The 27,281-nt window shown below is 43.1% G+C and overlaps 1 protein-coding gene across 1 annotated transcript in view; it reads left to right on the forward strand.

The window, feature by feature from the left end:
- Positions 1-22,612, forward strand: part of TANGO6 (transport and golgi organization 6 homolog) — a 141,698-nt gene extending 119,086 nt beyond the window's left edge. Inside the window, exon 18 of the mRNA XM_081107748.1 lies at positions 20,106-22,612. Within this exon, the coding sequence (XP_080963874.1) occupies positions 20,106-20,282 (177 nt within the window). The 3' untranslated portion in view covers positions 20,283-22,612. The remainder of the gene's footprint in view (positions 1-20,105) is intronic.
- The last annotated feature ends 4,669 nt before the right edge of the window (positions 22,613-27,281 follow it).

Here is a 27,281-nt window from a genome sequence, read left to right on the forward strand (position 1 = left end):
TTTGAGCTGTTTCCACTTTTCGGCTATGTTCCTATGCACATTTGTGTAAAAGTTTTTGTGCCAACATGTTAGTTCTCTTGGGTATATACCTAGGAGTGGAATTGCTGGGTCATACAGTAACTGTGTTTAACTTTTTGAGGAATGGCCAGACTGTTTTCCAGTTGCATCCCCTTTCATTCCCATTAGCAATGTATGAGGGTTCCAAATGCTCCACATTGTCACTAACACTTGTTATTGTCTGTCATTTACTAGAAGTAGAGCCATTCTACCAGGCTTAAACTGTTATAGCATAGATTTGCAGTTTCTCTGATAGCTAAAGATGTTGAGCATCTTTTCATGAACTAATTAGCCATTTGTGTCTATTTTCTTTGGAGAAATGTCTATTCAGAATTTTTGCCCATTTATTTGGGTTATTTGTCTTTTTATTGTTAATGTTTTTGTTTTTTAATTTTTATTTCCAAAGAAGTTATTCATACACATAGTTTAAAATCAGTCATTTACAAAGCTTAATTCAGAGATCCATAACCCCATCCTCCTTTCTTTCCCTCCATTCTCTAGCAGCGACTATTTTCAACTTGATTAGCTGTTTCTTTCAATGTTTACTTCCATATTTATAAATAGTATGCTTATATTGCTATTTCTTGATTTTTTCAATTTACTTATTGACTTCCTACTAGATCTGATATGTAAAAGTGGGACTCACTCCGTGATTATGTTCCTAAGGTGGAGAAAACTGGCCTGCATTGGGAAGGAATGAAGCCACAAAGTATAGTGGCTTACACTAGAGCCTGGACTCCGGAGGTACTAGTAGAATGTCTGGGATTGAATCCCAGCTTTTCAACATACTGGCAGTAAGACCCTACACAAGTTAGTTGACCTCTCTGTGCCTCAATTTCCTCATCTGTAAAATGGGGATAATATAAGGTTGTTACAAGAATTAACCCTTTGCAGTCATTTGTCTACTCTCAGCCACCAAAACTTTTTTACCGTTCCGGTCGTATGTCTGCTCTCAGCCACCACAGCAAGGAACCGTACGAATCTTAACTCTATTCATTCCTGTATCAGTTCATAATTTCTCTGAAAGCTCTTAAGTGTCTAAGCGACCTTGTCACGAACCAAAACATTGCCCCGACAAATCGGAGATACCGAAACTCAATATAAACAAACGCAGTTGTTCCACACTCGCCATGCAAAACACCGTGGCGAGTCAGTTGCCTTTTGAGAGTGAAGAAATTGACAAGCTTTGGAGATACTTTGCAGAATTTCAAATAAAGCTTTACAAATTACGTTTAACTGTAATTAGGCATTCTCGCTTGTTAAGATATTTCAAAATAATACTCCAAAATGGCAAAAAGAAAGTTACCGAAAGAAGTGTACTGCGAATCTGAAAGTAACGATGAAGAGTTTTATTTTGGCACCTTGAATACTGACTCTGATGTAGAAAATGATAACGTTTGTAGTGATTCTACTAGTAGTGACGTAGTTCCAAAAAAGAATTAATAAATCTTGTTCATCCTTCATAATCTTGCATGTTATGTATCACTGCTCTTTCAATGGAAATTAATTCCAACCAGTACAACACCCATGTCCAAATTTAATACGACCACAAAGGGTTAAATGAGCCAATTTATAGAAAGTATTTAGAATATATGGGTTGTAGAAGAGAGGTAGGGATCATCCGGCCCGAGGGCCATATAAGACCTACAAAATCATTTGGTCTGGCCCTGCCATGGCACTAGGGGTGAGTTAATTAAATGTTTGACCAAATATAGCAGACTAATTTTAAAATATATACATATGTTTTTTATTGATTTCAGAGAAGAAGAGAGAGAGAGAGAGAGAGATATCAATGATGAGAGAGAGAATCATGGGTTGGCTGCCTCCTGCATGCCCCACACTGGGGATGGAGCCTGCACACAACTGGGCATGTGCCCTGACCCGGAATTGAACCATGACCTCCTGGTTCATAGGTCAACGCTCAATGACTGAGACATGCAGGCCAGGCATAGCAGGCTAATTTTTATTGATAATTTTATATGGCCTGCGAGTGATATTATAAATATCCGAATGGCCCTTGGCAGAAAAACGGCTCCCCACCTCTGTTCTGGAAGCTCAGTATATATTAGTTGTTATTATTTACATGCCCCCACAAAGATATACATTTTCCTTCCCCATTCTCCCTGTATAGTTACTTTAGAGTTTTTGCTGTATGAGCATTTAGTGTTTATATTATGAGTGTAACGATGACCACAGTTGAGCCATATAATGTACTATGATTCATTTCCTTTCTTGTATGAAATATGGCTTTCTCTGAAGTTAATAAATGTCTCAGGTTTCCATTTGTTACTCTTCTATGAACCAGTTACCAATTCATTCCCACTCTCTGCTAAAAGTTTATAAATCTCTTAAAAGGTTCAAACACATCAAGTACTACAACTCTTCACCCACTTGCTCTTATCTGGACTGGTTACCTTCTAAGCCTACTGTAAGATTTAAGAACAGAGCACTCAAAAGCTGATGATGCTCTGTGTGCATGGGAAATGCTACGGACTGACTGGTGGACTTTGTAACAGGGTGATAATCTGGTCAGGTCATTTCATGGGGAGACTCCAAAACTTATTCAGATGTCTTTTCTTTGGGGCAAGTCAGAGAAGAATCATCCAGTCACGTACGTAGACTGGCCGCCCAGGGTTCTGGAAGATGTATAGGAGGAGGAATATGGCGGTCTCCCCATCAGTAAGTAGACTTTCACTTAATCCTCTGTTTTCAGCATGGCAGCCTCATCTTATCTATTCCTAATAGCCACCATCCAGAGTCTCTCTAGTTGGACTCTTAAGCGGGTAAAATTCCAGGCGTCTGGTGTGGGTGGGGCAGGGCAGTCACCTGGATGCACAGAACAGAAGGCAGCAGGAGACATAATTACTACTCAGCATACTTCTACCCAGGGCTTCCGTTCACCTCCATGTTCAGAGGTATGGATCATCAACTCCTGAACTTCTTTGCGTTTCTGTGGTGCATTAGGCTTGCTTCTGGGCTTTGGTTTAATGAATCAATTTGTCATCCAAACAAGAAAACTTTTAAGGGCAAAAGAGGACACTATTAATAATTATACCAATGCAGCAGACATAAAATATACTAACCTGGGCAAATCAGGATTCATCTAACTGCTTCTACTGCTACCATTGCCTTGTTAGTTCTTTTCGTTCTGATAACTTCATGCCATTTTTATCCCTTTACTGTCATTTTAGTGGGACTTGAGGAGAGAGCAGTGGTGTGTACATGTGTTCAATCTACCAGCTTTCATGATTCTGCCTTCTTTATCGATAGAGAAAGGAGATGTGGGGGACATCTGTGACTATAGTCAGCGCTCTTTTGGTTTTAAACAACAGAAACCTAGTTCTCAATAAGCTTGAGCAAAGAGAACTGTTTAGCATCCTGAATCCAAAGAAGAGTGAACAGGCATGTTGTAGGGGAAGTTGGGCTGTGCTGGTCATCAGTGACCCAGACACAGGAGCTGCAATGCTCCATCTTTTGTCTCTGCTTCTCCCTGCATTTTGCCTTCATTCTCTTGCACTGGAGTCCAGCTTTCTTCCTGTGGCAGCAGCATGACCACTGCCAGTGGCCAGTGCCGCATCTTACACCCAGTACTCAGATTCCCTCTCTGGCCTGAAAGGCAAAAATTTGAGGGAAGATACGATGTTCCAACTAAGATCAGATGCTCATTCTAAGATGAGCCAGGTGGGGTACATGGGGTTGCTGGTTTATGTAGACCATGTTCGGCCTCCACCATAGCCATGTGTGAGAGGAGAGAGGCTGGGGTCAGTACTTAGAGGATAATCCATAGATTTGGCCAGATCTCAACAGTAACTTGTCCAAATTCTTTTGTCATTAGCAATGAATTTGAAAAGATTAGGACCTTACTGTGACTGCTAAAATGTATATTCACCCTTTTCTAGTGACAACATAAGTGACGGTTTAGAAGCCCTAACATTTAAACTGCTCCCTTTCTGCCTTGTCTGCATATCTTTTACATAGATCTACATATGTTAGAACTTAGTTTGTCTTCCTCTTCTGCATCTAACGTATGCTGTTTTATTTTATGTAGGTAGCTTTCTCTTTACCATTATTATTATTATTATTTAATTGATTTCAGAGTGGAAAGGAGAGAGACAACGATGAGAGAGAATCATTGATTAGCTGCCTCCTGCATGCCACACACTGGGAATCGAGCCCGAAACCCAGGCTTGTGCCCTGACCAGGAATCAAACCATGACTTCCTGGTTATTGGATTGATGCTCAATCATTGAGCCACCCTGGCCAGGCCTCTTTACCCTTAATTTGATCTAAAGTGTCTGCGAAGATTATAGAGTTGTACACCTGAAACCTATATAATTTTATTAACCAATGTCACCCCAATAAATTCAATTTAAAAAGTAAATAAAATAGCCAAAACCGGTTTGGCTCAGTGGATAGAGCGTCGGCCTGCGGACTGAAAGGTCCCAGGTTCGATTCCGGTCAAGGGCATGTACCTGGGTTGCGGGCACATCCCCAGTGGGAGATGTGCAGGAGGCAGCTGATCGATGTTTCTCTCTCATCGATGTTTCTAACTCTCTATCTCTCTCCCTTTCTCTCTGTAAAAAATCAATAAAATATATTTTTTAAAAAAAGAAAAAGAAAAAAAAAGTAAATAAAATAGAAGGGCCAAGAAGAAGGTAATTTCATTTAAACACAGAATTTTAGAATGTTGGATGTGGAAGAGGCCTTAGAGACTAATTTATATCTTACAGAAACCTCATGAGTTGCTCCTTTGACATCAGGTCTCCATGGTCAAATGAGTTTGGGAGATGTTGTGTACAACTGTATATTCCCCTCTTGGAGGCTTGGTGCATGTTAGCCTATTAAGGAGTCTGAGAAGTCCTGCAGCAAAGAAAACTAACAAATCCCCAACTCATTTACCAAGGAACACTTTTTTCATTATAAGCATGCCAAGTAATAATATTCCATGAAACATACTTTGGGAAATAGCCCAATAATCTTATTTATGAATGAGGAAATAAAGTTCATGAAGAGACTGTGGTTATAATTTTCCAAAGCGAATGCCAGGAAGAATTAGCACTCATTTCCAGTTGTTCCTGGTAGCTTACAATGGGCAAGTGCTGATGAAAGTATAGTATTCCCCCTCCTCTCCCTCTTACCTAATTCAGTTATTCACCTGGAACAGGTTCACGTTACAAAGATTAGTTGAAGCACAAGTTAAACACCAAGTTTGGGAATGTTTTCTCTAGATAAGATCTAAGATACAGATATCTTTTACTGGCAACTCGGATGTGCATTGAATAGTTGATTTTCCAAAACGATAAACTATCCTAGAAAATTCTAGCAAATCAAAATACTGTCTATTCTCAATTTATGCAGTAGTTGCATTCCTAAAAACTTCTGTGTGTATTAAAACCCCACAAAAGTGCTTTTACTGAGCATTTACTATATGATAGCACTTATATCTAAGTGCTTTACGTTAATTCATTTAATCTTCATAATCCATTTAGGTATGTTTAATATCCCCATTTACACACAAGGGAACAAAGACAGAAAAGATAAGTAACTTGTCCGACAACTAGTGACAGAGGGTGAGCCCAGATAGCGTGACCCAGAACTGGCACCACATACCCTGTGACTGTCTTCTGAAGGACTCAGAAACTTAGTCATGTGGACTTTCTCTACACAGATCATGACTAACAGAAGGCTGCCCCAGGTCCTGGGAACTTGATACCCAGGAGACTACCTCCTTACGTCTTATTTACTGTCTACTCTGGAGAGTATGGAACAGTGAGAGGTGTGTTTGGGGCCAGCCTTGGACCCAGGTGCCCTGACCTCCCAGGACCTGCCAATGTGAACTGTTCAGAAAGCAGAGACAGAAAACAACCCTGGCTTCCTCCTGTTCCATTACCTCTTGCCAAAAACACAGTCCAACCATGGACTACACCATCCAGCAACTTCCCATAATGTATACAGAACTGGAAAAAGCAGGGAGCAGAGAAAAACTGGAGACCAAGCACCTTCGGGGCTGCCAGGCTGGGAATGAGAGCCTTGGGACTTTCCTCCTGCCCTGCAGCCTGACTGGGAGTTGTTTCTTCCCCTGAAAGTGATTATTCTGATAATCAGATGGCCTCTGGGTTGCAAAACCCAGTTATCTTTGCTCCATTCTCTGAAAGGGAATTCTGACGCAGTGTTCCCTCAGTGGGTGACATGAAATGACATTCAGGATTGATGTTCTGGGGTCTGTTCCAGCTCATTGCTCATCGCCCCATAGTTTGTTTGCTCTTAGCAAATCTGCTCCAAATAAATCCCATGTTCTCTGAGGTTTAGTGTTTAATAATAATACAACTAACATTTACTATGGGCTTATTGTATGGCAGGCAAGATCTAAGTGCTTTACATTCATTATATTATTGAGCACACCTTGTGAGAGAAATATGCTTATTAACTCTATTTATAGATTTAAAAAAAATTGAGGTCCAAAATTTTACATTTTGATGCCCAAGTCAAGTAGCCAGTAAAAGGTAGAACTGAGTGCAGGCCCAGGCTGCCTTATTGCCAGCTTGGCTATTCTGAAGGCACTAATTCACACCGGCCTGAGACTGTACTTGGGAAGAGGTGAACTGTTACAGGTGTCCTGGGACAAGCTTAGGTTCCTAGAACCCTGCTTCCTTAACCACTAGACTTCCTTCTGTTCTATTTCTCTGGGGTCAACAGGTATTCAGTTACTCAGGGAGCAGCCAGGATCTTTCTGAAATGCAGATCTGCTGAGATTCAGTCCCCACCTAACGTTTTTCAATGGTTCACTGTGGTCCATAAGATAAAGACCAGGCTCCTTAACAGGACATACAAGGCCGTTTGTAACCTGGACCCACCTGACTTCTATAGCTGTCTCTCCCATACTTTTTCTCCTATGCCCTGAGAACTGCTTGCAAACTTCAGATAAGCTACATACTAGTTCTTGCCTCCACCTCTTGGTCCATACTGTTTCTTATGCCTCAAGCGTCTTCTCCACCTACCCACCCTCCACCTGTGCGTCTGCTAAGCTCTTATTCATTCTTTAGGACTCAGTGAAAAGCCTTTCCTGGTTTCTCAGGTAAAATTAGTCCTTGCTTCTCCAGTCTCTGCAGGACTAGAGTAGATATTGTGCTTTGTTCACATCTGATGTCATGTGAGCCCCTGAACACACCAATCACTTTCTTTAAAAGTTGTGATGAAATTTACCAATGTAACCATTTTTTAAAAATGTTTTTATTGATTTCAGAGAGAGGAAGGGAGAGAGAGAGTTAGAAACATCAATGATGAGAGAGAATTATTGATCGGCTGCCTCCTGCATGCCCCCTCCTGGGGATCAAGCCCGGAATCGAACTGTGACCTCCTTGTTTATGGGTTGATGCTCAACTACTGAGTCACATCAGCGAGGCATCATAACCATTTTTAACTGTGTGGTTCAGAAGCATTTCAATACATTCACATTGTGCCCTAGCCTGTTTGGCTTAGAGCAGTGGTTCTCAACCTTCTGGCCCTTTAAATACAGTTCCTCATGTTGTGACCCAACCATAAAATTATTTTTGTTGCTACTTCATAACTGTAATGTTGCTACTGTTATGAATCGTAATGTAAATATCTGATATGCCGTGGATGGAACTGGAGAACATTATGCTAAGTGAAATAAGCCAGCCAATGAAGGAAAAATACCACATGATCTCACTCATTTATGGATAATTAAGATCATTATAAACTGATGAGCAAAAATAGATACAGAGGCAGAGCAACATCGAACAGACTGTGAAATTACAGCGGGAAGGCTGGGGAGGGTTGCAGGGTGGGAGGGGGGTGGTAAGAGATCAACCGAAGGACTTGTATGCATGCATACGAGCATAACCAATGGTCACAAGACACTGGGGGGCATGGGAGGCTAGGGGAGGGTCAAGGGGAGAAAAGAAAAGGAGACATATATAATATTCTTTGTAATACTTTAAGTAATAAAACAATTAAAAATTTTTTAAAAAGATTATAAATAAATAAATAAATAAATATCTGATATGCAGGATGGTCTTAGGCGACCCCTTGTGAAAGGATTGTTCGACCGCCAAAGGGGTCACGACCCACAGGTTGAGAACCACTGGCTAGAGGTTAGATTGTCAGCCTGCAGACCGAGGGGTCACGGGTACATATCATGGTTGCAGGCCCCTACCTGGCCTGGGCCCTGGTCAGGGCCTGTACAGGAGGCAACCAATCGATGTGTTTCTCTCACTTCAATATTTCTCTCTGTCTTTCCCTCTCCCACTCTCTCTCAAAATCAATGGAAAAGTATCCTTGGTGAGGATTAAAAAATAAATACATATATTCACATTGCTAGGCTACTACCACCATTATCCCTCTACAGAACTCTTTCCATCTTGCAAAACTGATACTCTTTGCACATTAAACACTGTCAGTTCTCCTATCTCCACAGCTCCTAGCAATCACCATTCTGTCTGCCTCAGTGAGTGACTACCCTAGGTACCTCATTCCCTTCATTTTTATATTCCCAAAATCTGGCACCTAGCACATTGCCTTGCACAAAATGAGTGCTTAATAAATGATTATTGAGAGTGTACATGAAATCTTTTCTTTGCTAGGCATGAACACATCTCTGGAATTTCCTTGTACCTGCCTACGTAGACTTCTTCCTTGTAGACCTTGAACTGGAGACCTGGGACTTCCTCCAGTGTTCCGGTTTGTCAAGAGCAGCAGTTGTCTGAACAAGTTCTCTCTGGGAGGGAATTTACCCCTTACTTGGAAATGCCTAAAGTTGGTGTTACAGTGGGTTGTAGACATGCTGTCCCCAAAGCAGTGGGAGAAGAAGGCCTGAGGCAGAGTGACAGAATGAATGTTGATATGTAGCCAAATATCTGCATTTCGAAACTTGGCTTTTTGCCCACTGGTGTGGTTCAGTGGTTGAGCGTTGACCCATGAATCAGGAGGTCACTGGCTTGACTCCTGGTCAGGGCACATCCCTGGGTTGTGGGCTCCATATCCAGTAGCGGGTATGCAGGAGGAAGCCGATCTGTGTTTCTCATCATTGATGGTTCGATTGATTTCTCTATCTTCCTTGGTCTCTCTAAAATCAACAAAAACAAACAAACAAACAAAACTTGGCTTCTCCCCTCCACACACAGTTTATTTATTTATTTACTTATGGCATATGTATTCCCCTCAACTTCTCCCATCTGGGCAGAGGTTTCGGCCATAATTCCAGCTAAGCTAGTAACAGAGGCAGCTGCACGTTGGTAGCCTGTCACACTCGGTGTTCAGAATCTCACTTCACATACACATGATTGGGAACAAATTTTTAAGATTTTGGAAAAAAGGATGAAAATCTTAATTTGTGGATCAAATGTCATTTAAACCCTGTCCCCCTTACTGTAAAATGAAGACCTGGCTGCTGATAGTTTAGAAAATTCCAAGAATGTAATAGGTTACGTCCAAATCACATCACTTGTTATTGGCATTTAGATTTTTCGTAAGCGAAGTCAGAACAGTGATCTCTACTTCTGAAACCATGGCATATCTTTTATGTCTCATACCCAGTGTTTTTTCCTTACATTCTGAACTACTGTATCCTGGCTGCTTATTAAAGTCACTTGGAGAGCGTAAAAAGAGAAACACACACACACACACACACACACACACACACACACATTAAGCCCTGAGCACCAATCCCTAAGATTCTGATGCCAATGACTGAGGTTGGGGCCCAGGCATTTTAAAAGTTATCCAGGGGTTTGTAATGTGTAAGCAGGGTGGAGAATCACCACACTAGGACAGTGGTGCTGCTCAGAGGCAAAGTCTGGGCTGTGTAGACATACATGTGGGTGGGTCAGTTGCTTTTTCCAATTTAGTCCCGTCTAGTCCTTGCTATATATTAGCACATAATAGAAACCCTATCAGGGCCTCTGATGCGTCAGTGACTGATTTTCTCTGGCCTTTGGTCTAATTCTATAACCTTTTGTTCCTGAAGCATCTGGCACAGAGCATTGAATTCCGCTGAGCAAATGTCCTAAGGAGAGTGGCCTGCATTTCACCTGTGGCCACGTCAGGCTAGACCTGAGGTTGTGTGACCCCATGAGTCTGGGGTGAGGTCGGCCCTGCAAATCCGTGCCACAAAGGAAACCCAAACCTTGCGGTCAACTAATTAATTGCCTGGTGGCTGCTGCCCCTCCTCCCTAACCAGGCCCCATCCAAATAAACAGCCTTGATGTGCAGGAAAAAGGTCATAGTCTCTCCTTAGCTTCCTTCTGCATATTGGATTTCTTTGTGACTGCACATATTTAAAAGCAAGGTTTGCAGAGTTAGATCTGACAGACTCAGGTTTGAATTCTAGCTGTGCTCTTAAGCAAATACACTCATCATCTCTAAATCCCCTTTCCCAAATCTGTAAACTAGGCCTAATAACACCTACCTCATAGGATTAAATGTGAGTGAGATGTAGTAACCACGCACTATATGGTAGTAGTGAGCTTTAGCTGGTGCCATCTATTCCCACATGGGAGACATTAGATGCAGAAAGGGAGCAGAGCTGTGCTCCCTCCACAGGGTGTCTGCATGGAGAGCTTCAAGGGCCAGGGAAAAGGAAACCCTTTCCCCGAGACGTGGTGATGGAATAGTCTGAAAGCTGGGATTGTAATCACCTTCTAAGGAAAAAGCTGCCAGTCTCCCCCAAGAGCAACAGCCTGCTGTCTGCACATACTCCAGCCATTTTTCCTGCCTTCTTTGTTCTATTTCCGTGCCTGTGGGGGTGTAGGAAAGCTGCTGCCTTCCTCAGGTTGCTATTTAAAGACATTCTGAAAGATGCTGCCACCGCTGCTCCCAGCGCCAGAGCAGCTACTGATTCTGTGTCTGCCACAGAGAACTGGATGCAGCCCCTGTCAGCGCTGTCTGACACCAGAAGCCTTGGGTCGCCTGCCTCAGCATAGTCTAGCCTAGGGGCACACACAATTAGGAGTAAGTCCAATCGCCTACTTTTTGTTTGGGCCCCTAAGCTGTCACCACTACCAGAGGTTAACCGTCTGTCTTGGTCTTTGTACCTGATCTGCTCAGCCTGTCTATGTCCCTGTCGTATTTTTGGCATTTGACCAGTTAAATTTTCCCCCCTTACTCTTCATTGAAAATCCCCACCCATCTCCAATTTTCACATGAGATACCCTCCCCATTGAACAGCCAGACACAATCCACAAAGGGTAAAAATGCCATTTATCTCTGGGTCTAGCAGAGAAAAATACTTCGGAATTAAAGCGTTTTGAAAAGCCCAATAACCTCCGGTTAATAATAATGCTACCCTGAATTCAGCATGTTTGAGATTCTCTGTCAGGCATGCATAGAGACCTTTTAGAGACATTATTAATCCTGTCTCCCTTAGCTGACCCTCCCTATGCTTTCAGTGAATTGTCTCAAAAGCCTGGTCTTTCTGTCTGAATCAGCCCTCATTTCTTTTTCATAGACCCATCAAAGTGAAGGTTTGGGTTTTATCAATAAAGCATTTATTCTTCTTCAGGCCAGAATGAGGTCTGGATTGTCTACCTCCTTTCTTCCGCAATTTATTTGTTTCCTGCCCATTATCTTAGAGAGGCTGCTCGTCTCCAAGATCTGGAGCCTGACTCCTCTCTGCTTGCTCAGCAGAGTCCCTCCTGGTGCTCAGCTCTGCAGATAGCACAGTCAGTGTTCCCGATTGTCAGGCACCCACTCGGCCCCATAGTGCGCTCAGATGACATAAACCCATTTCCCCTCTCTTATGCCTCATCCCTTCTCTTCTAATTCTCCTCCATTTATTCATCTTACTGACTTACTGACCACTCTTTTTTTTTTTTTTAAGCCTCTGCTCTGTCTGCTTTCAGAGTCTTGCCTTTCCCCTCATTTTCTTAGCCCCTTGGTGGTAAACCCAATTACCTCAATGTCGGAGTAGTAATAGCAATGATATTTTGAATTATATATCACTTTGCTTTTGAGAACAAAGTACTCTCACATGCTTTATGCTCCCCACTTTGTAGAAGCTAAAATAATCACCACTTTTAGAGGCAGAACAGTATAGTGGTTAGTAAAGCCCATGGGCTGGCTCAGTCAGGCTGCCAGGGTTTGAATGTTGGCTCTACCTGTTACTAGCTGTGTGGCCCCAGGCAAATTGGAGATGATAATAGTACTTCTCTCTTTGTGCTGTTGTGAGGATTAAGTGAGTTAGTATAGATAAAATACCTAAAACCATACCTGGCACGTAACAGGTATATGTAAGGTTTAGCTATTGTTGTCATCCATTCATTCACTCATTTATTCATCAGAATTTTACTTCATGCCAGGTGCTGTTCTAGGCCTCAGTGGTAGAAGAGTAATAAGTTGGACACAGTCCTGAACCTCTCAAAGAGACCCCAGTATTAGTGGGGCAAACTGACAAACTGCCTCTTATTTAGCACCCACCACATGCAAGTCCTTGCCTGGGATCTTTATAGACATTAATTGTTACAACAGCCTTAAAAGGTGGCAGTGTTGTCTCCATTTTACAGATGAGATCACTGGGTTCCAGGAGCTGAAGTAGTTGTACTCAAGATTCCTTAGCTAGTAATTGGGAGAGCCAGGATTCACTTCACCCAACCCGCCCGCCTCCAGGCAATTAGGTTCAACTCTGCAAGTCTGTCTCCCCCAAAGGGTGGGGCTCCTGAAGGGTGGGCACTGGCCTTCATCACAGAAGGCTTAGCAGCGTCTCCTGTACACGGCTTGGGAAATGCTGGCTGAGTTGTGCTCTGTTGATGATCCTTGACTCTCTGCCCCATTCCTAGTCTCATCTGTTCACTCTTAGTTCCCTCCGCCGCCCAATCATACATTGGTGTTTTTTTTGTTTGTTTTTTTGTTTTTTTTTAGTTTTTTGTTTTTTTAAATATATTTTATTGATTTTTTACAGAGAGGAAGGGAGAGAGTTAGAAACATCGATGAGAGAGAAACATCGATCAGCTGCCTCCTGCACATCCCCCACTGGGGATATGCCCGCAACCCAGGTACATGCCCTTGACCGGAATCGAACCTGGGACCTTTCAGTCCCCAGGCCGACGCTCTATCCACTGAGCCAAACCGGTTTCGGCCATGCATTGGTTTTAACATCAAGACCCAGTGGTCAAAATGAAGATTCTTAGAAGTTGGCTTATAGTTCTCTAACAGGTTCACACTAACTTAATGCTTATTTCAAGGTGTTTTAAAACAGAACTAATCGGATTCTGGGGTTTCTTCCTCGTCTGATCCCCAATCTAGAGAATGTTTTTGTCTGCCAGCCACTCTGCAGCCACTAACTCAGTCCACCTCCTCGCTTGTGTCTGCCCCTTTTTACTTCAAAGTCTAACGTGCCTGGTAGTCTTCTGTTTCTCCCTTTATGCCAGTACTTATTCATTGTTTTTAGCCACAAAGGGAGCCACAATTGGTGGTTGATAGGATTGTATGGAATTTAGTTTTTTTTCTTTCTGATCTTTTTTTGCTTCATCTGTTGGTAAATAGAAGTTTGAATTTCTAAGTAGAGTTAGTGTATGCTAGCACTGAACTCTTTTTATCCTTTTATATTGAGCAACTATTTCCCCTTAAATATTAAGAAATTATAGATGGAAAATCCTCCATTGGATCCCATCTTTTCTAGTTCTTATTTCTGTAAATGTCTTGTTTGTGACCATTTGTGTCATGTCTTTTTGATCTCATATAATAGTAGCAGAAGAATAGCAATTTCATTGCTTAAGTTCTATTTGTAAAATCACCTTGAAGTATAAATGACTTTTTAAATATTAAAACAATTTTTTAATGTAACTAAATCTACCAATTACTAAACATCTTTATGGTGGGGCTTATGCTAGAGAGGTGGTATGACCAAGGGCTTCTTTTTTTCTTCCTCTATTTTCCAGATATTCTGGGTTGTGGTTAGATTGTTTTTATAATAAAATAAATAAATGTAGGAATTAAAAAGAAGAAAAATATCTGCCATGTATTGCTTCTTTTGATCTTAACTCAGATACAATAACCACTTTGGGGATGTTCCAGGTCAAGCTCATTGAAAGAGTCAAACCCTGCTTTCCTGCTAGTCCATTGAGAGTGCACCTGTGTGCCCAAGGCAGTCTTCCGCTCCCTGTTCTCTTTTCAGTGGGTCCTGCCTCTCCCTCACCTGGTCTTTTCTAAGCCACGTTTAACCCTAAAGATTTACCCTTGTCCCTGAAGTTTCAGCATTGTGTGCTTCAGGGAACTGGTGCCAGGTGGGGGAGGGGGGAGGGTAGAGAGGAAGTGTGTGTGTGTGTGTGTGTGTGTGTGTGTGTGTGTGTGTGTGTGTGTGTTGGGCTAACACTCTGAATTCTTTTACTAAAGCACCTGAACCCTACCCCATTCCAGGGAGTTTTCAGACTGCAGATCTTGGTACTTCTTGAAGATATTCCTGGCTCACCCCCACTCTTATTTGTACCCCCTCCATCTTTTCCCGGAGTCCTTGGGCCTGATGCATGGGGGGGATGAAGAGCAGGTGTGTTGAACTCTTAATGAGAGGTTTCTTCTGTGGGATTGCCTATATCCTGCCCACCACAGAAGCTCCTGTGAGTAACTTTACCTTTGAACTCTCCTTGTATTCAGCCCCTGATCCACCGGATTTGGTGACAATCCCTGGCTGGCAGGAAGCTTTGATCCCTGGGGAGTCCAGAGGAAGTCCTGTGATGTGTGGGCTCCCCAGGGTTACAGGGATTGGGCAGAAGCGTACCAGGGTGGGTTGCTCAGGTAGACCCATTAATTAAGAAGGAGCCTATGCCTAACACTCAAGTTACCTGCACAAGGAGATCCGGTAACTGGTAGCTAGGAGCTCAGCGCCCCTCCAGTGTGGAGTGGTGTTTGCACAGCATTATTGGGATTTTACAGACACCGCGGTGCCGAGGGGACTGTTCCTCCCCACACCAGAGAAGAACAGAGTGCCTTAGAACTTGCTTTTTAACAAGTAAAAGCTAACCTTGCTCTGAATGTTGGGAGGCTCTAGCAAAAAAAAATAATATATATATATATATATATATATATATATATATATATATATATTCTTAAGAAAAAACAGATGCCCTTGTAATAAACTGTAGGAGCTCTAGAATTTCTGTGTAATCCATTGGAGAGTGTGTTAGAAGACTTGTCTTTAAGATGTATTTACATAACAAGGATGCCTGGTTGGTTCATAATCTGCATTTATTTTAGGTGGCTTAGAGGTGAGGAGACTCCTTGAAGCTTCCCAAGCCACTCCTTGGTGCCACTCAATTGGCTACAAATAAAAGTCAGTGATGGCCCTTTTGCATGGTAGGGAGTTATTCTTTCCCCACCCACCTCCACTGCAAAGAAATCACTTCCTTTGCTTCCACAGAATCGGGTATTTACCAGTATTTATCTCCTATAGTGAGGATCATGCTGTCTAGGGTATGAGTCTGCCTCCCCGCTAGGCTATAGCTGCCAGAGGGTAGGGTTTGTGCATTATTCATCTTTTTATCACCAGCCCACTGCCTGGGCATGAAGTAGGCCCTTTATAATGATTATTGAATGAGTAATCGTGAGGCATGAGGCATAGCTATGGGGAGTCATCCTCTTTCCGGATTCATCACCCGTTTTCACACTGCCAGCCCTGAGGAAAGAAAGGGCAGCTGGGATAGTGCCCCAGTTAGAGTCAGATGCCTCCATGAGCAGACCTAACCCCCATTGTGTCTCAACAGTTTTTTGAGAAAATCCAGGAAGCAAGTGCACAATATGGATGGGCAGCATATTTGTGAGGTTTTACCCACCACTTAATGTGGTATCATTGGGCAAGGAGCTCAGAGAGTTGTCTTCAAGGCTGACTGCACAATATGTGGGGCCCAGAGCACAGAGAAAATGCAGGGTCCCTTGTTAAAAAAAAAAAAAAATAAAAAGAAAGGAAGAAAAGAAAAAAAGTGTTACTAATGGCATCAACAAAAGAACATCCAGCCTAGGAAAAAGTCTTACACAATTTTTTTTTTTTTGAGCCAAACTGACAATTGCTGGGAAGCAATCTCTCAATGGATTAAGAAAATGCTCTGGATGATCCCACTACTAGGAATATATCCCAAGAAACCAGAAACGCCAATCAGAAAGGATATATGCACCCCTATGTTCATAGCAGCACAATTCACCATAGCTAAGATTTGGAAACAGCCTAAGTGCCCATCAGCAGATGAGTGGATTAGAAAACTGTGGTACATCTACACAATGGAATACTATGCTGGGGTAAAAAAAAAGGAACTCTTGCCTTTTGCAACAGCATGGATGGAACTGGAGAGCATTATGCTAAGTGAAATAAGCCAGTCAGAGAAAGATAAATACCACATGATCTCACTCATTTGTGGATTATAGAGAACAACATAGACTGATGAAAAGGGACAGACCCAAAGACTGAGAAACAGCGATCAGGCTATCAACCCCCAGAAGGAAAGTAGGGGAGGGCGCGGGTAAGGGGAAGAGATCAACCGAAGGACTTGTATATATGTATATAAGCCAAACCAATGGACATGGACAACAGGGGGATGGGAGCATGAGTTTGTGTGTGGGGGGTGAGGGGGAAGGTTGGGGGTTAATGGGGGGGATGAGGACACATTTGTAATACCTTAACTAATAATAATAATAAAAAAAACTCTGGAGAATGCTAGTTTTGCAGCTCATTTTATACATTAGAATCAAAGAAGTAGATGTAAGAGGGTTGCATGAAATCCATTGGTGGTAGATTAGGGAGGTGCGGACATCTCTGAGGACTGAATAAAAAAAGGGAAATGGAGAGACACGTCAGTCTTTTATACAGGTGGGTACATGGTAGTTAATAGCTAACATTTACAGCACATAGAGATGGTATGTGGTCAAAAAGATAACAATGTGGGCTCCGGTACCCAGGTTGTACCTTCAAGGAGTCTAGAAAAGAAGATTACTCTGACATTTCAAAGGTATGTTATCTTAGATGCCCAAAGACAGTAGACAGTTTCAAAGTTAAAGATTGGCCATTGTCAAGGAGGCTACAGGCCTAGGACATGACTACCCACCGTAACCCACTTGTAGTTAGGAATTCTTATGTTCAGAATATGCTGTGTTGTTACTTTGGTCTCTGGGTTTGTAAGGCTCATCATGTGGGCATCCCCTGAGTTTGTCAGGTTTAGTATGCTGTCCCTTTTTTGCCCGCATATTTTTAAAATATGGAGTTTTTTTCCTGCCATGATCTCTCTCTCTTAATTTGTCGTGGTGTTTATTATTTGCTACTAATTTTATTCTAAGTATAGAAAATGTAAATTATTAGCATGAATTTTACTGTTCATCTTTATATTGTGCAATGCCAATTTAAACTGCAAATATAAGAATATTTAATTCAGATGTAAAATCACCAAAATTACACAATTTATATTCTGTAGCTTTTACATGCGTATGTATTTCCTTCTGAGCAGAACAGTGGGAACTCCACACAAAACACTCAACTGTTTTATTTCACTTCTTGATCCATGCATGTTCTGCCACACTCTTTACCTTCGATTTACTGATGAGAGAATGGACTGGAAGGAATAAGACTGTGGGTTGTCCTATTTTCTTCCATGTCACCATTTTCGGTGTAAGTGGTTGGCTAAAACAGGGAGGCAAAATGGAGGATACATAGAGTTCCTTCCTGGCCCATGCTTCTTAGAAAGCCATTCCTTCTTTCTGTGTTTGAAGCAAGTTCTGGTTCTAATAGAGAATGAGGCCTCTCCGGGCTGTCAGTGCCTCCATTCACTCAGCTGTAAACGAAACAAACATACTCCCCGTTACTGGCTTTGAACATTGCTCACCTCCACACATTGTGGATCCTTCAGAATTCTGTGCTCACGGAGCACGGCAAATGCTGTATTCAAATGCACTGGCAAAGAATGGTGGACATGCGTATTGGGCATATCTGCTCTGCTCACACTCGTGTTCCTTTGTCCCATTAGACTTCACATAAACACACAAATTCAAAGATAAGATTATTAAGAATTTTAAGGTGACAACAGCAGATTATTAAAGCAAGCATGGGGCCCTCTGATTGAGGGTCCCAGTGTGACTGCACAGATCATACTAGTACACCCATGAAGTTGACTCAGGTTGTCTAGCATTGTTTCAACAGATGTCCTTAACATTTTCAGTGTTTACCACGTAGAGACTGGCTGAGAGTAGCGTGCCCATGCCTTCTTTCATTCATAAATATGCCTTAGGTATCTGCCATGTGCCAATTACTGTATGAGGCATTGAGATGACAGCAGGTGGACAAGACAAGACATGGCCTCAGTGTCAGTAGTACCTGTGACCAGTGAGGAAAACTTTTTAAATTACGCAACACAGATTTAAATCATGATTGTGATAGAAGTACAAACAAAACTACAGATAGGGTAGGAAGGCTTACAGTGGGTGTTTTACAGTGGGTGTTGAGGGAAGGCATCCCTGAGGAAGTGGTATTGTAGGCAAAGAATAAGGAGGAGTTCTAAGGTGAAGAGAAGTGAAATAGTCTTCCCGGCTGAGGGAACAGCATATGCAGGGGAGGAGCTTTGCTCAGACAAGGAAAGAAAGGGGGCCTGCACAACTGGAGCACAGGGGACAGGAGGGAGACCAGCCCTGTGGCCTGGGGGCTTGATTTGTATAACCCTCTCTCTCTACCTTCTTCCTTCTGCACCCTAGTACCCATGCTGATCAAGAATACAGAAGGTGGAAAGGGCCCTTTCTCTGTTCTCTAGAATACTTGTGTGGAATGCGCAGGAGTCCTTGGGCCCAGACCGTGTACTCGTTACCCACCGAATTAATCATTTCCCTTCATTTCTGTGCACCATCTCTAGTTTACTTCCTGTTCTTCAAATGTGACCTCTCTTTTCTCTAACCTCTCATCTCCCTGCTCTTTTTTAGGACACTTACCATGTTCTGTTCTGTACCGTCTTTAGTTATATGCATGTCTCATCTGTGAGCCCTTTAAGGGCAGATTCCTTATCTGTTTTACCTATGAAATGGCCTTAGGAAAAGTGTTATCTAAGAATTGATTCAGTTCAATTAAAAAGCTTATTTATTTTTTAATAGGTAAAATATTCATAAAATTAAACATTGAAAAGGTACAAAAGAGTATATAATTCCCCCCATCTCTCCCCAGTTTCCCTCTCTGGAGACAACTAGTTTTTAAATGTATTTTTGCAGGAATACTCCATGTTTATATAATATGGCTATTATACATATTTATTACTTTTTAAAAAATATATTTTATTGATTTTTTACAGAGAAGAAGGGAGAGGGATAGAGAGTTAGAAACATCGATGAGAGAGATCAATCAGCTGCCTCCTGCACGCCCCCCTCTGGGAATGTGCCCGCAACCCAGGTACATGCCCTTGACCGGAATCAAACCTGGGACCCTTGAGTCCGCAGGCTGACGCTCTATCCACTGAGCCAAACCGGTTCGGCTTATTACTTTTTTAAAATTGATTTTAAGAGAGAGAGAAACATTGGTGTGAGAGCATAACTTTGATTGGCTGCCTCCTGCATGCCTCTACTGGAGATCGAGCCTGCAACGCAGGACATGTGCCCTGACAGGGAATCGAACCAGCAACCCTTTAGTGCACAGAATGTTGCCCAGCCAACTGAGCCACACCAGCCAGGGCTGATCATCCTCCTTTTTCAGAAATTATATATTGGCACAGACTTCGATGTACAGTCAACTCTTGAAGTTCCAGTTGTTTGAGAAAAAAATGTTAAGTTCATTTGAACCAATTATTGTCATAGATGTTTGCATATAGTGAGGTGAACCCAACCTGATGCATGTAGGTAGCATTATTAATAAATAGAAAGAACACAGCATAGCATAGTGATTAAGATTATAGGCCCTATTTCTTCTAAGCAAAATACATACCTGCAACCCAAGTATGTGCCCCAACTGGGAATTGAACCGTGACCTCCTGGTCCATAGGTCAACCCTTAACCACTGAGCCACTCTGGCCAGGCAAGAGAAGGCAATTTGGTCATTCTTGGAAATGTTGACACAGGAGACACAGACATGACTCTCTCTCGTACAGGTGCTGAGGGACGTTCTCAAGGATCTCTACCACCTGCTGAAGCATGTCGTGCGTTCGGAGCCTGATGACGTGGCCAGGCTCCATGCCCAGCTGGCTTTGGAAGAGCTGGATGAAATAATGAGAAACTTCCTGTTTCCACCACAGAAGCTGGAGAAAAAGATTGTGGTCCTGCCGTAGACCTGGCTGGCTCAAAGGCCCTCAAGGAGACAGAGAACCAAGTAGCCAGAGCAGTGCCCACACCTTCAGCAGGTGGCCCACTGCCTCTTCGATGCTGGTAATATGGCTGACCCTGGAGGTGGCTTTGTGTCTCTGGTCAAGAGGCATTTCAGAATGCAGTTGGAGGTAGGGAGGGGAAGGAAATTGTTATGGAAACATGCAGAATGGAATAAAATTATCCTGGCTGGAAAGAGAAACAAGTCTGACTCTGGTCCTCTGCAATCGAGATGGAAAGCTATGCTGTCGAGGATTTGATCTCCAAAACAGAGAATCAGGCTGGTTGCATCTTCCAGAGAAGGAGGGTAAACCCTGTGTCTGTCCTCCCAGGCCATTTTCTGTCACTCCCTCTGCTAGTTTGCATAGAGTTGCCCTGAATTTAGGAGAAGGGAATCACAAACATCTCAGATGAGAGAATTATATCCTGCATTCAGTCCTCTGCTCCTTTAGAAAGGCAAATGCTTAGACGGTGTATTAGTACAAAATGCGCCCTGGAAAGTGCACTGCATATTGATGACCTGATGCCAGGTGTATTGAAATCATTTCAGATGTAGCACTCACTGTGCAGTCCTTTTTATTTAGCTATTTGGCCACTGAATTTTGGCTGCGGCTAAGAGGAGACAAAAAGGAGAAACTGGCTGTTTCCAATAAGCCCTCCCTGTGGTCAATACTTGACAAGGGCTAACCTGGAGCTCCTTGATCAGTCCTTGGATTTGCAGGGCTGGGTACAGAATTTTATCACAGGATTGTATCCCTGCTCTCTGGGGTGAGGCCAGGGGAACCAGAACACAATTTTCCAAAATGCTCAGGTGACTGAAGGATCTATATACAGGCATGCCTGTGTGCCAGTTAACAACAGGATATTTCTCTCTGGCCAGACTACAGACATGGTTCTTAGCTTAGAACCTTTGTGGTGGGCATTCCTTTTAAGAGGTCAACTTATAATCAGTTTGGGATCACAAATTACCTTAGTGAGCAAAGAATTAGAACAAAGGCAATAAGATGTTTTGAAGGGATTTTTTTTTAATTATATATATTTTGATTGATTTCAGAGAGGAAGGGAGAGGGAGAGAGAAATAGAAATATCAGTGATGAGAGACAATCATTGATCGGCTGCCTCCTGCATGCCCCCTACTGGCACTCGAGTGTGCAAACTGGTCATGTGCCGTGACTGGGAATTGAACCTTGACGTCCTGGTTCATATGTCGATACTCAACCACCGAGCTACATGGGCCAGGCTGAAGGAATATTTCCATGCAACTAGGCTAGCTGGGTTAATTTTGATTCTCCAAATCAAGGCTATCTTGAAAATTAGGATTAGGCTTTCAAATTAGAGAAGAATTTCCTTTGGACCAGCTAGATGTGCACAAAAAAAGTATCATTTCTTGACCTTCCTTTAACTAGACTCCATACAACTCACTTTGCATAAGATTGAATATTATATGATTGATATAACTTACAACTTTATTTGCATTAAATGTATTCCAGTTCTAAAGACATATCCTAATTGATCACCTTGCTTAGACTGAGAAACTCCCTAGTCTAAGAGCCTACTAGTCTCCTAGAAAATGCCTCATGAAGCATTCTAGTCCCTGCATCTCTATTATAAATTGCCTCTTTAAAAAACATTTTTTAATTGATTTCAGAGAGGAAGGGAAAGAGATAGAGTGAAACATCAGTGATGAGAGAGAATCATTGATGGGCTGCCTCCTGCATGCCCCACACCATGGGATCGAGACGGCAAACCAGGCCTGTGCCCTGACCGGGAATAGAACTGTGACCTCCTGATTCATAGGTCAATGCTCAACCACTGAGCCATGCTGGCTGGACATATTGCCTCTTAGCAAAAAATTTTTATTGATTAATTTTAGAGAAGGGGAGGGGAAGAGAGAGAGAGAGACCGATTTGTTGTTCTACTTATATATGCATTCATGGTTGATTCTTGTATTAGTATGTACCCTGACCAGGGATTGAACCCACAAACCTTGGTGTATCAGGACAATGCTCTAACCAACTGAGCTATCTGGCCAGTGCCATAAATTGCCTCTTAATTTGACTTAATTTGGCAAGTAGCAAAAAGCATCTGTTCTTTATTGATTTTGGTGGATTCGATTTCAGAGTGACTTTTTTTTACTATTACTGAATTCAAGGGGAAGATACCTTAAAATAACCCTCCTAAACATGACCAAAATATTAAAAGTTTCCAAATTATTAAATAGTTCTTCCAAGTATATATATATAAGATTTCATCCATCTCTTGGAAACAGCATGAGAACTGAGAACTTTAGAATAGTAAAAACACAAAAGTAAAAAAAAAAAAAAGTGACACAGGGGCCCATGCAGGAGCAATAGTGACACTTCCCTGCACAGGCCTGTGAGATGTCTGACTCTGTATAGTAACAACATACTCATGCTTGCCTCCCACCTCTGCCCATCTCTTCTTCTGAGGCTCCCTTCTTCCTGCCCCTGCCTGTCTCCTCCCTTCATCTCTCCTGCTGAAGTTCTCCTGGCCTCTCACCTTCAATCTCCTCCATTGCCCAGTGGTCTGTCACCCATACTCTCCTGGATTACCCACCTGGTCTTTTACTTGGTCTTTTCTCCTCCTTTCTTTCTCTTCTGGTTTCTTGCTCCTCTTTCCAGGCCTGCTGTCCACAGCTCCCCTGGCCTACAGAGGATAGCGTTGCGGCAGGAGGCCCAAAGCTGTGGCTGTAGCCGAACGCCGGGAATTGTGCCCAAGTATTGACTGCTTGTTCAGATTATATTTTCTGAAGATTCTGGAGAGTTTCCCTTTCTGCTGTGTTGTACTTCCTTCCTAGCACAAACTTGACCTTCTATAAGTCCTCTGTTATTTAATCAGAAATCTCTTACCTTATACTTGGTTCCTTATCATCTCTGCACACATATAACTTTTTCATATTTCCTAATATTCTTCTCCTTTTGTCACCCTTCTTCTTCATTCCTTTACTTCCCTGTGGCCCTGTCCACCCATCCATGAGGTGCCAGGGACTGGAGGGTAGGAAGGCAAATCACAACAACAATGACAACAATTTGTTGAGCACCTACTATGTTCCAGATGCTGTACCAGGCGCACTGCAAACATAGCAGTGAACAAAACAGACAAAACCCTTATCCTCGGGGAAGCTTACTTTGTAGTGGAAGGAGACAGATAATAAATAAATAATACAATAGATGGAATGTCAAGTGGTGTTAAATGCTACTGAGAAAAATAAAGTCGGGAAGGGGGTTGAAGAGCATATGGAGATGGGAGCTATAAGTTGTCCAGAAAAGCCCTCACTGAGAATTCGGGATTGAGCAAAGATCATAAAGAGGTGAAGGAGTGAGGATGAAGATATCTGGGAAAAGAGCATTCCAGGCAGAGGGAACAGATGGATGTGAAAGGCCCAGAGGTCAGAGTGTGTCTGGAGGCCAGTGTGGCTGGAGCAGAGTAAGTGAAAGGAAAGTGGAGCGGATCACAGGAGGGAGGTGATATGCCCATCACATCCAGCCTTGTTGACCACTCTGAGCCTGGGGCAGCCAGAGACCTATTTGTACCTGAAGCCCCTTCAGCTTGTTTCTGGAAAGTGCTTTGAGGCCAAGATGATAAGTTATTATAAGATGGGAAACACATATACACAAAGAGTTGCATACCCAGCCACAGTTTTTGTCATAATCAAAATGAAGCAGGGAACCTTTTCACTGCTCCCTCTTCTCTGGCAGCAGCACTTTCTCTTCATTGGCCCAGAAGAAAGAGAAAAGCAAATGTGTTATCTGTCCTCAGTCCACCCCTCTGCTCTATCCCTTTGGGAGAGGCGAGTGAATGGAGCTTTGCCTGCCACCTGCCTGTGACTCTCCCCAGCAGTTCGCTGCAGTAGAGGGATGGCGAAGACATCTGAAAGTCGATCAATGGGTAGGGACGAGTTGGGGAATAATTCATCTGACCTGCAGAATCCAGATGGGCTTCTGCAGTCTTTTTGCACAGAAATCCAAAATTTCAGCCAGCATTGCCATGGAAGGGAAAGAGTCAGAAACAGGAGCTGAGTGCAAGGTGGGCTGGAAGCGGTGGCCACTATTCCATGACCGGGGGGCTCTTCTTTCCCTGCTCCTCTGTTCAGCAGGCCTGACCTCTGAGGGCCCGGCTGTGTCCTCCAGCAAGTTCTGCAGCCACAGACATTCTGCAGTCACATGCAGCAGCCTCACTGCAGTGAGAGGCACCTCTGACTTCCATGCACCACTCTGCTTGGAACTGAGTGACTGCTTGGGGGTTGGGAAGTTGTCTTCTGAGAACATTGGCTGCGGCACTCTCCCCTGCTGGCTGGGTCAGGGTGCTCAGCACGCCCGCCTGCACATGCTGGCAAGTGAAGAGGAAATGGCAGGCCCTCACCATCAGCCCTGGAGGGGGCTGTGCCCACTTAATTTGAAGTGTCATCTACTAGCACCCCTCCCCACAGTTCTTTATACTGTGTTGTACTTCCTTCTTAGTAGCTCCGTGCCACCAGGAGGGCTCAGGGATTGTGCCCTGCCCCCAGGTGGCCCTCTGCAGTCCCCATGGGGCATAGAATAGAATGATCAGTTGCTCTGTGCTTCCTTTAGTTTGGAAAGTCGTTTTTTTTAATCAATCAGCTTGTCTGATTCTCACATCATGAAACAGGAAGGCGAGCTGTTGTTATCTCCCTTTTGTGGGATTTGGCCCCCTGTCTCCTGGGTCCCAACTAGACCCTTCTGAGTATGTGTTGAATACCACAGAGCCTCTCCCCCCAAAATGAGTATAGAAGCAAGAGGCTTTCAACGAGAGCCCAGTTTGGGAAGCGCACTCAGGGACTCATATATACACATGAGCCCTGGCATTGGGTTCAGCGAAGAAGTCATTCATCTCTGCTGACACATCCTGAGGATGCTAGCAATACCCCGTGCCAGCCTCTGCCTCTGAGAGCCTGGGGAGTGGGAGCCCTCAGGTATGGATGCCCTGAGTGCTTGTATGTGTGTGTGTGTATGAGTTTTCTGATTACATATGTTACATGAATTATAACAAATTTAATGTATATGTAACAAAGGAAAATTCCCGCAACCTTACCTCCACTCCTACCCCAAGACCACCACTGACAGTTTGGTGTATATCCCTCCAGAGCTTTCTTTCCTTTTGCCCTTTTTCCAAGTGACTATAACAAATATGACTGCTTTCAAAAACAAAAATGGGATTTTTACCATAGTGTCCCAGGTATTTTTTCTTGGGCAAATCCCTTGGAGATGCTCTCTTTCCAGTACTTACAGATCCCTCTTCTTTGTGGTGGTGGCATGTCCTCCGTTGTACAAGTGAGCTACAGCTGGTTTAAACATTTGTTCTGGATGGCCAATAGATTCGCTTGTAATTTCCAATGATTCTTTAGCGCTTCTTAAACATACCTCTTTGCATAGTGAAGTGTTTCTATAGGATAAGTCCTAAGAGGTTGGAATGCTGGACCAAAAAGCCATGAACATTTTAAATGTTAGCACCAAAATGTTCACCAGAAAGTTGGCGCTGATCTACACTTCCCCCATCCTCAGCTGGTATTACTTTAATACCCATAAAATGCACATTCTGTCTTTACAGAAAAATGTTAACACCATTTATTTTCTAAATAATTCAGGACTAGAAAATCTTCGGGGGCTCGAGTTTTCTGTGCACCAAACCCACCAGTAGGGGCACAGTGGCATGCTTTGCAAGTACACTCACCAGCAGCAATATCCCAGCTGCAAGCATGAGTTAGGAGCTTACGAGTGTCGCCCTGGAGAGAAATCCTGAGCCCTGGCAGGTCTGCTAAAAAGGGCTGTTACCAGACTCAGCTCTGAGGCTGTTCTGGGTGTTAGCATATGCCATTCATGGGTGGGGCATGGCCTCAGGATAATGACCACAGTTCCCAGGCCAGACTCAGGACATAGGGTCTGATGGCCCCTCAAAATATCTGTTTATCCTGTAAAACCTAGGATGAATGATTACAGTAGCTCTGCATTGCTGTACATAGTCAGTTAACACTATATGGATCTTATTCTGCTCTTCTGTGCACTTGACATATATTAATCCACTAAGTCCACACACGAGGCTTGTGGGATATTATTATCCCATTTTACAGATGGGAAAACTGAGGCACACAAGAGGCTAATTACTTGCCCCAGATTACATAGCTAATGAGAAGTAGCCAAACCAGTATTTGGGCCCAGGCAGTCTAGCTCCTGAGGCTGGGCTTTTAGCCACCGTGCTTTACTGCTACCCAATAGATACTATTTTCCAAATTGTAAAAACTTCATGTAGGTGGTTCCCCTCTGCTTGTTTAAATGGACCACTTATGTCAGGTTAAACTTCAGCCCTGATTCCTTCCAGATAGTGTCCCTGATATCAAAACCCAACCTCAGACACCAGAGCTTTGTGTCTTGTGTTTGACCTTGTCGTTTGCCCAGCAGCTAAAGATGAGATTTGCTGCAGTGCTCCAGCCTACCTGATCCTTTGACAGCTTTTGTAAATTGCTTATTGAAAGGCTTGTTCTTCTTTCTGGGGGTGGTGAAGGGAGTAGACTAAGACTGCCTTCCTGGGAGCAGAGGGACAGAGCCATGTTGTGTGTGTGCATCATAGGAAAAGTAGCAAGTGTCCCATGAACTCCAATCAGAGCCCAGAAATGCCCCCTTTTGTTTTTGTTTGTTGTTTTTGCTTTATGTTATCCTTTTGTCTCTATCAGATTTCATTTCCAAAATGAAACGGAACATTTAAACTGTTTCTTGCACAAATGTTTCTGGCACAGATCCATTAATAGCTCTGTTCCATACCATTCCTTGAGAGAGAGAAATGAAACTGAAATAATGGCTCTTGTTTGCAGAAGGGGAAAAAGAGGTTCCAGAGAAGCCAGTTAATGTGAATGAGAAGAGAAAGGAAAAAAGGGAGATGTGAGCGTACTTGGGCAGAGAAAGTTCTACTTACTAGTTCTTAATGTTAAC

Source organism: Myotis nattereri (assembly GCF_964212035.1).
Source record: "Myotis nattereri genome assembly, chromosome: 15".
Taxonomy (NCBI): domain Eukaryota; kingdom Metazoa; phylum Chordata; class Mammalia; order Chiroptera; family Vespertilionidae; genus Myotis; species Myotis nattereri.